Source organism: Cebus imitator, unplaced genomic scaffold (assembly GCF_001604975.1).
Source record: "Cebus imitator isolate Cc_AM_T3 unplaced genomic scaffold, Cebus_imitator-1.0 Scaffold9, whole genome shotgun sequence".
Classification (NCBI taxonomy): domain Eukaryota; kingdom Metazoa; phylum Chordata; class Mammalia; order Primates; family Cebidae; genus Cebus; species Cebus imitator.
In genome coordinates, this window is record NW_016107324.1 from 3,466,574 (window position 1) to 3,482,383 (window position 15,810).

A 15,810-nucleotide genomic window follows, 5' to 3' on the forward strand; every position below is an offset into this window, starting at 1 on the left:
AACTATAATGCAGCTGTTCTGGTGCATGCTGCATTTTCTAGGTATTGTGGGAGTCGTTCTCTGAATCTCCATTGAGACCCAGTTCATATTCTTTGCTTTAAATTGCATATTGTCATTGTAGTATTTACATAGTTTAGCATAAGGTATACATAGTGTTCCTGAACTCTAAAACTTAAGAAGCAAACCCTTGACAAAGCAAGAGTATCAGATTTTAGTTTTCTTCATTTTTGTACTTCGTTACAAATTAAGCTCGTTTTCTATCAGTCATTTAAAAACAAAGGATTTTTTTTTTTCCTACCACTGGAGAGAGGGTTTCAGATTATTAACACTCTAGTGTCGTGGATGTATTTCCATTACATGTATCATGGGGCCTCAGCAGTTTCTCCTCTGCTCCCCGACTCTCCTTAGCCACCTTTCCTCTCCCTTACCCACCTACCACTTTGATGGAGAGAATAAAACCAGTAAGAAGCTCAGGTACATAGTGTTTCATCACGGTCTCCCTTACTACTTTTTTTATGACAGCTTATGCTGTCATAAATACACTTAGGTTTGTTTGAATCACTAGAAAAGCCCGATATGATAAATTTAAATGTGTGTGATTTAAGATTTGCAGTCCTGCTTGATTTGCGTGGCAAGAAGAGTTCCCATGAAGGAAAGACCAGTTCTTCCCTCATCAGAAAGTTTTACTACTCGCCAGGATCTCCAAGGTAAATTTACTTTCCCAAGAAAACCAAAGGAATCATTTTGGAATACAAATGCAAGGAGTGTGTTTAGAAGACTGTAAAGATACCAGTGCTAGTGATTGCTGCTGCAGTAATGTCAAGGAGTTGGAGGACCAGAGAGAGAGAGATTGGCTCTCACTGTATATACCCTTTTGGCTCATGCACTTGTGTTACCTAGTTTAAATACATACATTTAGATCTTGTTAAAATTTAATTGTTTCTGGCCGGGCATGGTGGCTCACGCCTGTAATCCCAGCACTTTGGGAGGCTGAGGCAGGAGGATCACTTGAGGTCAGAAGTTCAAAGCCAGCCTGGCCAACGTGGCGAAACCTCATCTCTACTAAAAATACAAAAATTAGCCAAGTGTGGTGGTGCACACCTGTAATCCCAGCTACCTGTGTGTCTGACACACAAGAATCACTTGAACCCAGGAGGTGGAGGTTGCGGTGAGCTGAGATCGCACCACTGCACTGCAGCCTGGATGCACTGTGTCTCAAACAAAAAATTACTTCCATAAAGAATAGATCAACATGTAGGTATAACGTCTGATGTTTACTTAATAGGCAAGATCACTTCTCTGGACACCAGCACCATGAGAGCAGCCATGAAGCCAGGCTGGGAGGACCTGGTGAGAAGGTGCATTCAGAAGTTCCACGCGCAGCATGAAGGAGAATCTGTGTCCTATGCTAAGAGGCATCATCATGAAGGTAAGCATCTCTAAGTGATTTTTCTTAAATTATTGCTCCCTATGGGAGGTTTCTCTCAGTGATTCCTGGAGTTCATCTTGGGAACAGATATAGTGACTGTGTTCTCATGAGCTGTGTCATCTCCACCTGAAGGCAAATTTAACAGGAGGACCTGTAGGACAGAAGAGTGTGACAAAAGTAGAATAGGAGATGATAGTGTCACAGAGGCAGACAAAAGAAAGAGGTCATTTTCTTTGATCCAGGGGTTTCTAGATGTATGAAAAGATTGTAAGTACCATCTAATTAAAAGAAATATTAATGATTCAAGTAGAATCTGAAAATAAGAATAAGTGGAATTTTCGAGAGTGAGTGAATCCCTGGTGGAGGTAACAGTGGGACCCTAAGCCCTTCTTCAAGGTGGTAATCAACAAAGACTATCCAGGTGTTTCTAGAGGGTCCAGAAGGTGATGCAACTTGTCTCGGATCACAGACTTAAGCAATAGGATAGCTGGAACTGAGCCCAAGACTTCAGCCTTCTTTCAGTAATGACAGCAGCCCTTATTGAGTACCCAGTCTTTGTGTGACATTGTCCCTTTTGCTTCCTCTCACTGGCCCTCACAGCAAGCTCGTGATATGGACATCACGTCTCTCACTCTGGATGAGAGGGTGAGGAGGTTGAGGCAGGTGAAGTGACTGACTCAGTGGCATTCAGTGTCAGTGCAGGACGTCTGTCTGAGCCCATTTTGGTCACTCTGTCATGCTGCTCCCAAAGGTCTTTCCATGGAATCACTTTTTCTCAAGTGCATTTTTGTTTCTGTTAAAGAGGTAGGAATCCCCCCCTTCACCCTCCCCCGCCACACACACACACACAAAAGGACTCCTTTTGCTTCAGTATGTGCTAATTTGGGAAGGGAGACTCTGTCCTTCTCCTTGTGTCCCAGCACTGCAGTTGGCCAGGGCTCCACATGCATTGTCAGCTGGGCCACTCTGCACATGAGGGGCTCGTGCAGTGCAGTGCAGCTTGTAACTCGGCTTCAACAGTTGTCTGCATCTTTGCAGAAAAATTTGTAACTAATTATTGAAAATGGAGTTTGAATTTGTCATCATCCGCTTAATGTACATCTGTGACCCTGGCACTTTGCCAATAATGTTGGTTATGTTTAAATTTTATGCTTTTTAGATCACATATGAAAAAGCAAAAACCATAATAAATGACCTGTCTCTTCCATGCCCTTATTTTTTCCTCATCTTATTCATTCTTTTCATCCTATTCATCCTTTATTCTAGAAATAAGTACATAATCCAACAACTTGTGTCTTCCAGCATTTTTCTTTAAGCTGGAAAGAATATGAGGAAATAAAGATGCTACATTGACAGAAATCAATATTTAACCTACCATTTCACTATATCTGTTTTAAAATAGAAAGAATAGTAATAACAAAAAACCAAGAAACTGACATAAGCAAACATATTCAGTGTCCTTGGGTCCTGAGTTTAATTCTTTGGCAACCTGATTCCTTACAAAAGGATTTATACAGATGGACCAGGCACTGCGCTAGATTTAAACAGATGGGACCCACTAGAAGGAAACCCCATATAGACATTCCTAACTTTTGAAGTTTTGAAAAGATCAGGGATGATCAGTTACGTTGAATGGAAATCTACTGCAAAGTGTTGTTTAAATGAAGGCGCTTCCTAAATGTGTTCACATGGGTGTTTACACATACCTACTTTTCAGAGATGTTGGATGTAGACCAAGTGGAAATGAAAATCTTTAGGGATCACAGCCAAGGTCAGGTAAAATTCTGAAATTATAAGCCATTGGAAATATGTCTTACTATAATAAAATTACATTTATGTCATCTTTTAGAAACATACCTATTATACGAAGCAAGATACTCATATGTCCAGTAATTCATTTTCAGTACTGCCTCTTCACACTAACATTATGCAACAATTGATGGCAGCAAGTGAACCTAAATATAGTATCTAACTGTAACTGCAGAGAGAAGTCATTAGACAAATTGCTTAAAGTGAAAATTTTACCAAGAAATCAGAATCCACATTATATGTTAGCCTCTCTCTCTCCCTCTCTCACTTGTGGCAGCATGGTGAATACGCATGGTTGCTTTGGGGGTAACTATTCAACCCACAAAATTTGTGCTGAGGATTATGTGGTAGCAACATAGTGGCCTTCTTAAAATGGTTTAACAGGAACTAAATTATATGTCTTTTCTTTTTAACTGAATTGAAATGTTCTTTTTTAATATCTAGTATAAGACAGTCATAAAACAGTAGCTTTAAAAGACAAATCTCAATTATTTTAGAGAAATTATATTAACCTAGTTGATTTGTGTTATATTTTGTTATTGTCTTGAAAATAGAAGCATCTGACCCCTTATCTAAAAGTTAAACCAATTCCAGTGTTGCTAAGATTTGCACTTTTATTGTTTCAGCTTTGTTTAGCCTTTTCTTCTCTGAATAGGTCCTTCTTTGTTTATTCTTGATTATCCTTGATTGTTTATGTTTTACTTCCTGTTGTCCTAACCATGAAAGTAATACTTCTTACACAGTGAAAAACAGGACTGGGGAAAAGTAGTGTGTGAGATGATGGGCTGAACAGTACGTAACTTCGAGATGAATATTCACTGAGTATATTTAATGTCATAAATTTTATTTTAATAGTTGTATCAGTTTTACAAGGAAATTAAAGTCAAATTGCATACGTAAGAGATAACATGTTTATACATTATATTGTTTTCTACCATTTTTAAGCAAATTGTTGAAAAGCCTGTTTGAGCTGACAAATGGTTTGCACTGTTTTGCCATGATAATAAAGATATTAAAGGGCCGAGCAGGGTGGCTCACGCTGGGAGGCCGAGGTGGGTGGATCATGAGGTCAAAATATCAAGACTATCCTGGTCAACATGGTGAAACCCCATCTCTACTAAAAATACAAAAAAAATAGCTGGGCGTGGTGGCACACGCCTGTAGTCCCAGCTACTCCGGAGGCTGAGGCAAGAGAATTGCTTGAACCCAGGAGGCAGAGGTTGTGGTAAGCCAAGATCGGGCCATTGCACTCCAGCCTGGGTAACAAGAGCAAAACTCTGTCTCAAAAAAAAAAAAAAAAAAAATTTCTAGAACACAGTTTGAGGGTTCAGGCTCTTAGTTTTCTTCATAAGAAAAACAGATAATTGAGGTCATTGATATTTTGAGTGAAAAGTAAATGTGCTTTTAAAAATCTTATTTTTTATTTTTATTTTTTTGAGACAGAGTCTCACTCTGTCACCAGGCGCCAAGCTGGAGTGCAGTGGCACAATCTCGGCTCACTGCAACTTCTGCCTCCCGGGTTCAAGCAATTCTTCTGCCTCAACCTCTCAAGTAGCTGGGACTGCAGGTGCACGCCACCATGCCCAGCTAATTTTTGTATTTTTGGTAGAGACGGGGTTTCACCATGTTGGCCAAGGATGGTCTTGACCTCTTGACCTCGTGATCCGCCGGCCTCAGCCTTCCAAAGTGCTGGGATTACAGGCTTGAGCCACCGTGCCCGGCTAAAATCTTATGTTTTAATATCATTAAAGTATTACTTATAACTCTTTAACATGCTGGTGGGAAACTATTATGAAACTTAATGAAGTTGATTATTATGCCTTGTCTTCCCCAACTCCTCAGTTTTTTTCTAAACATGCCTTCTGTTTCCTTGCTTGCCTGCAGTACTGAGACAAGGATTGGCATTCAGTCAAATCTATCGTTTTTCCTTGTCTGATGGCACTCTTGTTGCTGCACAAACGAAGAGCAAACTCATCCGTTCTCAGACTACTAATGAACCTCAACTTGTAATATCTTTACATATGCTTCACAGGTAATCCTAGTTCTAAGAAGTCATTTTCCCTTTCCAAGTTAAGAGGAGATATTACAGAAGCAGCAAATCATTTTAGAGCCTTGCAGATTTGTTAGATGTTTCTTCTCATCAATCCCAGTAATGTAAAATATAACATTAAATTGTTACTAACTATTGGCCAAAAGACAACTCATAATATAATTGGCCCTCTGTATCCATGGGTTCTGCCTCTCAGGATTCAACCAATCACAGATGGAAAATATTTGGGGGGGTGGGAAATACATATATATATACATATATATATATAATGTTATACTGTGTTATATTAATTGTATTATAACTGTTTATACTGTATTAAATATTATAAGAAATTATTATCTAAAAATGATTTAAAGTATATAGGAGGATGTGTGTAGGTTATATGCAAAAACTGTGCCATTTTATATCAGGGACTTGAGGAGCCATGGATTTAGTGTCTGCAGCGGTGGGCAGGATGGAGGCTAGAACCAGTCACCCATTACACCAGCAAACAACTGTACTGGCGACGCAGGCAAAATAGGACTCTGCTTTGAATTTTAGCCTTAACACTAGTGAATTGCAAAACCCAACTGCAAGAACACAAGGCCAGCAGTAACTTTGCTCAGACATGATTCCCCGTTACATTGAAAAAGGGAAATCTATTGATTAGCTCCAAGTAGCAACAAATGCAGGGTAGGAATATTGATGTCAATGGTGTGATTTCTATTTGTGCTCCTCTCCTGTGTGTTTAAATGTAGAATTTTTTTTTTTTTTTTTGGAGACAGAGTCTTGCTCTGTGTCACAGACTGGAATACAGTGGCGTGATCTTAGCTCACTGCACCCTCTGCCTCTTGGGTTCCCAGGCAGTTCTTGTACCTGAGCCTCCTGAGTAGCTGTGATTATAGGCGTGTGCCAGCCTTGAGTGATCCTTCCACCTTGGCCTCCCAAATTGCTGGGATTACAGGTGTGGGCCACCATGTGCAGCCTAAATCTAGAACTTTCTATGTATATATTAACAAATGATATTTTAGATTTTTGATCTCAGGTTTAAATTCACTTCTTGATATTAGACCTTACATTGATGGGTAATAAACATTTTCATGAAAAATGAAGATAAATTGAATGTTGATTTTTAAATAAATGTCATAAACCATATTGTTTTAGAGTACATATTTAGGATAATGATTAAATTTCAGTAGTTATCTAAATATTTATGTATATGCTGTGGAAACTTTATGAGATCCTATCAGTAAATATATAATGTTACTCTGGCTGAGGAGTCACATTTTATCACATTTCTCAATTCACTGTCTATTTAGGAGTAAAAAAATCAAGCAACCCTGTTTGCCAACTGTTAATAAATCTAACCTCAAACTAAAACAATTTGAAAGTGATTACAGATGTGGCAAATTTCATCCACCTAACCAAAAGCTGATGTTTGACAATTTGTGAAACCTGTTTTATTTGGATTTGTGAACACATTTGGTAACTCAAAAGTGACTGCCAAGGCTGTAAATTAAAGCTCATAGAACTTGCAAAATCATCCTGCTCAGAAAGCCTGCTTTTAGTCATTAGTAAGGAGATGGAATGGAGTTATCCAGGAGTAGAAGAATAAGATCACAAACTAAAGTCACTCTGAACTTCCCTTCCCATGCTGTTGGCTCTGAGGTCTCCCTGACTTGGAGGGGTGTGGGGTGAAGAGGTGAGTAGAAATCTGTTGAACAAGGTGATCTAATTCTAAACAGTTTTAGTAACTATTAGTTCTAGAACTGGCAGAGTTTCTCTTAACAGTTAGGGGCAAGTTGTTTTCCTCTGAGTTTGTTCATCTTGAGCCAAGTAGTACATATCAGAGCTCTGGGCTTTTCAGATGTGTCTATTGTTAGGAATTATAATGTCTGGAAAAAAAACTGAAGACAGCTCTTCTCATTTCTTTCAGACAGCACAAACTCTCAGCTACTCATGAGAAAAGATATATTATGTAATTGGAACCCTGATAATGTCTTGTCTAGTAAATGCAATTTCAATACAGTAGTAGTCAAATTTAAATACACCCCCTCTGTAAAACCAGACATCTTAATGAGTTGCCTGAAAAACATCCCTCTTGGTCCAACACTGTACATGTTCAGTCTTGTCCGTAATTGCAGATGGTTTCAACAAAGTATTATCTATCTTTTAAATGTAGTCTGTTCTTTTAAAATGAAGAGACCATCTCATTTTTAAAAATTAATAACAACTTGCTAAGTATTTTTCCGTTTATCTTACATTTCTTTCTTTCCTCGTTATACAGAGAGCAGAATGTGTGTGTGATGAATCCGGATCTGACTGGACAAACGATGGGGAAGCCATTGAATCCAATTAGCTCTAGCAGCCCTGCCCATCAGGCCCTGTGCAGTGGGAACCCAGGTCAGGACATGACCCTCAGTAGCAATATGAATTTTCCCATAAATGGCCCAAAGGAACAAATGGGCATGCCCATGGGCAGGTTTGGTGGTTCTGGGGGAATGAACCATGTGTCAGGCATGCAAGCAACCACTCCTCAGGGTAGTAACTATGCACTCAAAATGAACAGCCCCTCACAAAGCAGCCCTGGCATGAATCCAGGACAGCCCACCTCCATGCTTTCACCAAGGCATCGCATGAGCCCCGGAGTGGCGGGCAGCCCTCGAATCCCACCCAGTCAGTTTTCCCCTGCAGGAAGCTTGCATTCCCCTGTGGGAGTTTGCAGCAGCACAGGAAATAGCCATAGTTATACCAACAGCTCCCTCAATGCACTTCAGGCCCTCAGCGAGGGGCACGGGGTCTCATTAGGGTCATCGTTGGCTTCACCGGACCTAAAAATTGGCAATTTACAAAACTCCCCAGTTAATATGAATCCTCCCCCACTCAGCAAGATGGGAAGCTTGGACTCAAAAGACTGTTTTGGACTTTATGGGGAGCCCTCTGAAGGTACAACTGGACAAGCAGAGAGCAGCTGCCATCCTGGAGAGCAAAAGGAAACAAATGACCCCAGCCTGCCCCCAGCCGTGAGCAGCGAGAGGGCCGACGGGCAGAGCAGGCTGCATGACAGCAAAGGGCAGACCAAACTCCTGCAGCTGCTGACCACCAAATCCGATCAGATGGAGCCCTCGCCCTTAGCCAGCTCTTTGTCGGACACAAGCAAAGACTCCACAGGTAGCTTGCCTGGCTCTGGGTCAACACATGGAACCTCGCTCAAGGAGAAGCATAAAATTTTGCACAGACTCTTACAGGACAGCAGTTCCCCTGTGGACTTGGCCAAGTTAACAGCAGAAGCCACAGGCAAAGACCTGAGCCAGGAGTCCAGCAGCACAGCTCCTGGGTCAGAGGTGACTATTAAACAAGAGCCGGTGAGCCCCAAAAAGAAAGAGAATGCACTACTTCGCTATTTGCTAGATAAAGATGATACTAAAGATATTGGTTTACCAGAAATTACCCCCAAACTTGAGCGACTGGACAGTAAGACAGATCCTGCCAGTAACACAAAATTAATAGCAATGAAAACTGAGAAGGAAGAGATGAGCTTTGAGCCCGGTGACCAGGTAAGTTTTGTCACATCTTCTCCCAGGTGTACTAATCTGTATCCATCAAGGATTTTCTCCATAAGTGCATTATGAAGCCTCAGGTGACTGGATAAAAATAAGTTTTCTCCTTTGTTGTTCTTACCTTGAAATTCTCACTGAAACTGTGTGTTTCAAATACTCTTCCTAGCAAAGAGTGACATTGTTATAGAACATGGATGGGCAGGCCTTTTTTTGTGAGGACCAAATGGTAAGTATTATAGTCTTTGCAGGTCATGTAGTCTCTGTCACAACCGTTCAGCTCCACCATTGTAGTACAAAAGCAGCCACAGACACTGTAAACAAACTTGAATGTGACTTTGCTCCAATAAAACATTGCTTATAGATGCTGAAATTTGAATTTCATACAAGTATCTTGTGTCACAAAATATTTTAATTTTTTTGTAACCATCAAAAAATGGAAATTCATTCTTAGCATATACAAAAACAGGATTTAGCCCACAGGCTGGTGGTAGTTTGCTGACCTCTGTTATGGAAGCTGCCTGAATTGGAGATAATCACTTCCTTGAAACTGGGCTTTGTCGGAACAGATTTAATTGAATTATTTCTTATTTACCTTTCTCTGTTTTTAAGATCAGAGTTTAACCGGTTTTTAAAATCAATGAAGGTTATTCTACTTCTATTTATTCTTTATTTTTTTTAATTTTTATTTTTTTTACTTCTATTTATTCTTAACTAAACTTCTGATTAATGCACAAAAAATTTCTTAGACCACTGGTATAAAAAATATTTAAGAGGGAAAGGATAGTAGAAAGGAGAGAGAAAGGTTGATCTGGTATTGGTACATCTGAGCCATGGTATGTAAATTCAAAACTAGAACAATAGGCTACATTATCTGCTGAATAATAAATTCCCTGAAAAAAATCCAGGATACCTAAAGTGATGGTCAAAATAATTCTTACTTATTATACTTGACAAATTAAAATTGTATATATTTATGGCATACAACTTGTTATTTCGAAATAAATATCCTGGAATGGTTAGATCAAGCTAACTAACGAATATATTACCTCACATACTTTTTGGGATACAAATACTTAAAATCTATTAGTGATTTTCAGGTATATAATACATTATTACTAACTGTAGCCACGATGTTGTACAATAGATCTCTTGAACGTATTCCTCCTGGCCAACTGTAATTTGTATCCTTTGACCAACATCTCCTCAACCTTCCACCCCAAATCATTCTTGATAATACTCTAAGGTGATAATGACATCACAGGGAAAAAGTAAGCTATTATTTTTCTTCATTAAAAAATAAAAACAGACTGAGCAAAGTGATCATGGCTGTAATCCCAACACTTTGGATGGCCAAGGTGGAGGATTGCTTGAGGACAGGAGTTCCAGACCAGCCTGGGCAACGTGATGAAACTCCATCGCTAGAAAACATAAAAAAATTAACTAGGTGTGGTGGCATGTACCTCTAGTCTCAGCTACTGAGGAGGCTGAGGCTGCTTGAGCCCAGGAGTTGGAGGCTGCAGTGAGCTATGATTGCACCACTACACTCCAGTCTAAGCAATAGCTTGAGACCCTGTCTCAAAAAATAAAAACCCATTTAAAGAAAAGATGCGTTATTAACAGCCACAGTGACTTTGTATGAGACATTTCCTGGGGAATCAATGATCCAAGACTTCACCCTGGCCATCACTTTCCTCTAGTCCCTGGATATCCCCCGTACTTCTTATCTGTTCTTGAGTCATGATTGGTTAAGAAGTGAGGAAGCCAAGAGGGCCTTCCTACTTAAAATGGCTCAAGTTTTGTCCTTGAAATTTGTTGTGCAAGTGGATATTTCATGTGTTAGTGTCGTCAGTGGATGGAGAGCGGGAAAGCACACCCCTTGCTGTACCCTGGGGCTCTGCTGAGTCTGTAGAGCTAACCCAAAGGCAGGTCTGGGCTTGAGAGCCATCGTCAGGCAAGCTGAGGCCACACTTGCTCTTCTAGCTGGGCTCCATCTGGGCTTCCAAGCACTTGGCTTTCTTGTTTCTTTCACGTTGATGCCTTGACAGCTGCTGCCATTTCTAAAGGTCAGATATAATTTTTCAAGACTTCATCCCATGTACAAGGGAAACAGAACCAAATTATATAAATATCTTGGGCGGTTAATCCTTAAACTTAGATGTTAGTGCAAGGTTTTATTAGCAGCTATTCCATAATGCTGTAAAATCATTAAATGAGGAAACCGGTATCTCAGAAGAAAATTAATGGCAATGTCTTGGAAAAAGTGAAGTGTAAAACCATATTGACACCTGTAAATGTTTTCATCTTTTGAGGTTTATTAGATTAGAATCTACACAGCTAGTGGCAGTTCAGAGTGGCAGGCATAGTGGCACTCAGGTCTCTTGACATACGCTGGAAGGCAAGATGGTCTTCCTTAGCTTAGTGTCTAATGTGGCCAGGCCCTCCCTCTGTAAACAATTTATTTCTATCTCAGGCCTGATCTGAGGCCCTAGGGACTTAAGAGGGTCAAGGAAAGGGGCCACTTTTCGGTATTTCTGTATTTATTTATGTGATTACACTAACTTCAGATAAGAAACTGACAAAAAAGGAGTTTTTTAGTCTTTGAGTCACTTGCAGTTTCAGATTATTATTTAGGAGAAATGTTTTTCGGGTAAAAGTTGTCTCAACTAGGAAACATAAAGCCCAGAGTATAATCAGCAGAGATCTGTTTTTTGGGGGAATCAAAAAGCAGTGTACAGAGGCACACACACATGTGCACACAAACAGAGGCATATATAGTAAGTATATTTTTCTTAATGAAATCCAGTCCCTGGTCTCACCCTCCCTTCACTCTCATGTAAAACTCCACCAGGAGTACTGCTTTAGAGCAATTTTAACATCAAAAACATCAAAACATTCAACAGCTTGAAAAGTTACCACAGGAAGTGTGTATTACCTATATTTAGGTCAAAGTTAGAATGACTGACTTTTGAGAAAAAAACAATGATTCTTTCACCTCTTGCTCACCTTCACTATTTCCAAATACAGGTTAATTGCATCTCCTATTGATTGCTGTACAGACTTACTGAAGACTTTTCTTTCAAGGGAATACAATAAGTTATTTAGTTAGTGAGATAAACTGTTAGTGAGTCTGAATTGCACAGTTAACTGTCTTGTTATTTTGATTCAGAAAAGAGCCATTGACTGAGTGTGTGTTTAATCTATTACTAACTTATTAAGGACAGGAAGTACTTCGATGGTGTTATTATACCTAAAATAGCATTTTTTTACTGGGCCAAGTAGTTAAACAACATTTGTTTCTACAGCATTTCCTAACCAACAGGAAACAGTAACAGAAAAATTTCCAATATGTTTACAGACTTTTAAGTTATATGCTTATTTACACAGTTGAGCATGCTTTTGATACCTAACCAAATGCTGCTGAGACACGTAGGATAAGGGTTTGGAAATAGTCTAAAAAGAATTTCTTCTTGGTATTTGACTCCATTAGAAAGGTAAACCATATTTTAAACTGATAGTGTGCTGAACATTTATCTCCAGATGTCATAGAATTGTATTACCATTTCTTAACAATTTTGTATTGGCAAATATAATAAAATTATACTTTTTATTTAAAATATTTTGAAAAGATGCTTTGTAATTTATTAGAATACTGATGTTATTAAAATGCATGTGCTTTTTATATTTCCTGCAGAGAAGAAGTTGATTTGACATGAAAAAAATCCTAAAACCAGAAAAATGAAAAATTAAAGAAATCAAGTCTAATTTTCATTTTGTAGAACTTTTATAAAAATCTTTCTGACTCATTTTCTGCCTGAAATAGTTTAAACTAACAACTCAAATTGATGTGGCTAATTTGAGCATTCAAATAGATGCCTAAGCAAAACTTTGAAGTATCTTGGCAAAGCATTTTAAAGGAAGGCATCAATCTTTTTGTCTTGTGAAGAAATTGTGCCTAACAAAGTGGGTAGAGACTAGAAGAAATTTTGATGAGAATTAAAGCCTACAAAAATTGAGAGGAGAAAATTTTTTTATCAGAAACTTAATATAATCAAACTTATTCCTTCCAAAACTTATGTGAATACAGAAAAAAATGCTATAGTCATCATATGTTATTGTTAACCTGAGGGTTATAGATATTCTGAACTTTTATCTCCTTGAAGAAGAACATGTAAAGTAAACTTATAACAATTAATGTTAAATGTGTGCTCCAAAAATTGACAAGGAATAAACACAGGCAAAGCAATATTATCTCTAGTGGAGAAAATTTCATAATGCATTTTTCAGATGCTAAGGTGAATGAATTCAAATAGTGTTCATAGTTATGAGCCTTCGTAGAATTAGTCCTTTTGATATAATACCAAGAAGATCCTGAATGACTTTTCTTAAGAAAAATGTATTTAGGCTGAGTGCGGTGATCCACCCCTGTAATCCCAACACCTTGGGAAGCCGAGGCAGGCAGATCACCTGAGGTTGGGAGTTCGAGACCAGCCTGGCCAACATGGAGAAATGTGGTTTCTACTAAAAGTACAAAAAAATTAGCCAGGTGTGCTAGCACATGCCTGTAGTCCAACTACCCAGGGCACTGAGGCAGGAGAATCACTTGAATCAGAGAGGCGGAGGTTGCAGTGAGCCCAGATCATGCCACAGCACTCTAGCATGGCCAGCAGGGTAAGACTCTGTCTTAGAAAAAGAAAGATGTATTTAATTACTTGTCAGAGCTAAACTGATTAGATCAAAATTTGAAAGTCTATTAACTTTAGTATATGCTTTTGGAAAATATAGATTATTTGCTGGGTACGGTGGCTCATGCCTGTAATCCGAGCACTTGGGGAGGCTGAGGTGGGCAGATACCTGAGGTCGGGAGTTTAAGACTAACCTGGCCAGCATGGTGAAACCCCATCTCTACTAAAAATACAAAAATTAGCTGGTGTGGTGTGGTGTCAGTTTCCTGTAATCCCAGCTACTTAGGAGGCTGAGACAGGAGAATTACTTGAACGCAGGAGGCAGAGGTTGCAGTGAGCCAAGATCGTGCCATTGCACTACAGCCTAAGAGACAAGAGCGAAATTCCATATCAAAATAAATAAATAAATAAAAATAATAACAAAAATTATTCAAGAAAAATAATGGATTTTAAATTTTATTATTTGGAAATTATTTGAAATAAATTGGTTTTAACCATTCAAATATACACACACGTGTATGTGTTTGTGTGTGTGTGTTTTCAGACAGAGTCTCGCTCTGTAGACACAGACTGGAGTGCAGTGGTGTGATCTTGGCTCACTGCAGCCACCCCCTCCTGGGTTCAAGCCATTCTCCTGCCTTAGCCTCCTGAGTAGCTGGAATTATAGGCAGGCGCCACCATGCCAGCTAATTTTTGTGTTTTTGGTAGAGATGAGGTTTCACCATGTTGGCCAGGCTGGTCTCAAGTGAGCCACCTCCCTTGGCCTCCCATAGTGCTGGGATTATAGGCATGAGCCATCACACCTGGCCTAAACCATTTAAATATACTTTAACATACATACATACATGTATATAACATTAGACTTATATTAAACTCATTATGTTAGACACAGGAATGAGTAGCTTACAAAGGAAGATACATGAATTCTGTCATTAGAACTGTTTGAAAGTATAACAGCTATTTTTCTATTCAGGGTGATTTACAGTATAATTTCGTTTGTGTGAAAGGAGTCAAGGTAAAAACAAAAGATGTGGCCAGGTGTGGTGGCACACACCTGTAATGCCAGCACTTTGGAAGGCTGAGGTGGGTGGATCACTTGGCTAGGAGTTCAAGACTAGCCTGGCCAACATGATAAAATGCCATCTCTACTAAAAATACGAAAACAACCCAGGTGTAGTGGTGCACACTTGTTGTTTCAGCTATTGGGGAGGCTGAGGCAGGTGAATTGCTTGAACCCAGGAGGTGAGGTTGCAGTGAGCCCATATTGCACCACTGCACTCCAGCCTGGGCGACAGAGTGAGAGCTTGTCTCCAAAAAAAAAAAAAAAAAAGAAAGGTGTGAGTAGTCTGTCTAGACTGTTCTTAATATATATTGTCAAAAGTCCTTTTACGTATGTCTGGGGTTGGGAACAAATATAATTGTATCCATTGAGAAATAACATACTTTATTTTTATTATTGTTTACATGGACTTATTTTGTATATTTCTCTGAAAAGTAATCTGCAGAGCTTTCTCAGGAGGCAACTTAGCACTTACTATAGCCCACCTCCCTCACGCCCTACACGTGGAGCTTCTATCTTTTAAAAATGCTCAACACCGGACAGCATTGTAGTAGGAAAACTGGGTTTCGTAGAACAGATACAGCCTTCTCAGTTTATTAGAGCCTTTTTCTGATCTATCTTCGTGACGAGTATAAGGAAATTTACCACAGATTTTTATGATACATTTTTCTGAAAAGTAAAGGAAATTATAGGAATTTCTATGAAAAAAATATTGATTTTGGGAAGATTTTTTGAATTATGTGTTAATATGATTAAAGTAATTCATCTTGTTGACTCGGTGCCCATTACGTAGTTCCAGGCGCTGTCCTTGGAGGGCAGTACATGTTTATGCTGAGAGTATCAGTTTATACCTTATGTATTCAGCAACATGATAAAGAAGATTATAGTGGAGTCACTTTACATATGTATTTGAAGTACATAAAGTCAGTTTAATGTTTCTGGAAGAAGAGATGGTTATTAAATGGTTGTTTCAGTAGTATGAGCAGTTTTGCCCACCATTGAACTGAATGAATACATGCCGTATTGGAGTGATCATGAGGTGGGTGACATGACTTTGCTGGATTTTGGTTCCCTTGTGGCTCTAATAGTGTGAACATGTACCTATGGGCTTTTTAAATGCAGCATGGCCCCTACATAAACACTTCACTTTGGACTCAGCCAAAGAAATAGTAATTTGCTGTCACTCTGGAGGAAAGACTGTGTTGCCCTTGGAGGAGACACTCAGTGTAGTGCCTTTCTAC

The 15,810-nt window shown here is 39.1% G+C and overlaps 1 protein-coding gene across 12 annotated transcripts in view; it reads left to right on the forward strand.

Moving 5' to 3' along the window:
* The window catches only part of NCOA2 (nuclear receptor coactivator 2), a 306,209-nt gene that overhangs the window by 249,723 nt on the left and 40,676 nt on the right, over positions 1 to 15,810 (forward strand). For all 12 annotated transcript variants that reach the window (XM_037744280.1, XM_037744284.1, XM_017544634.2 and 9 more), the window contains 4 exons: positions 606 to 707; positions 1,286 to 1,429; positions 5,123 to 5,270; positions 7,555 to 8,824. In XM_037744280.1, the coding sequence (XP_037600208.1) occupies positions 606 to 707; positions 1,286 to 1,429; positions 5,123 to 5,270; positions 7,555 to 8,824 (1,664 nt within the window). The remainder of the gene's footprint in view (positions 1 to 605; positions 708 to 1,285; positions 1,430 to 5,122; positions 5,271 to 7,554; positions 8,825 to 15,810) is intronic.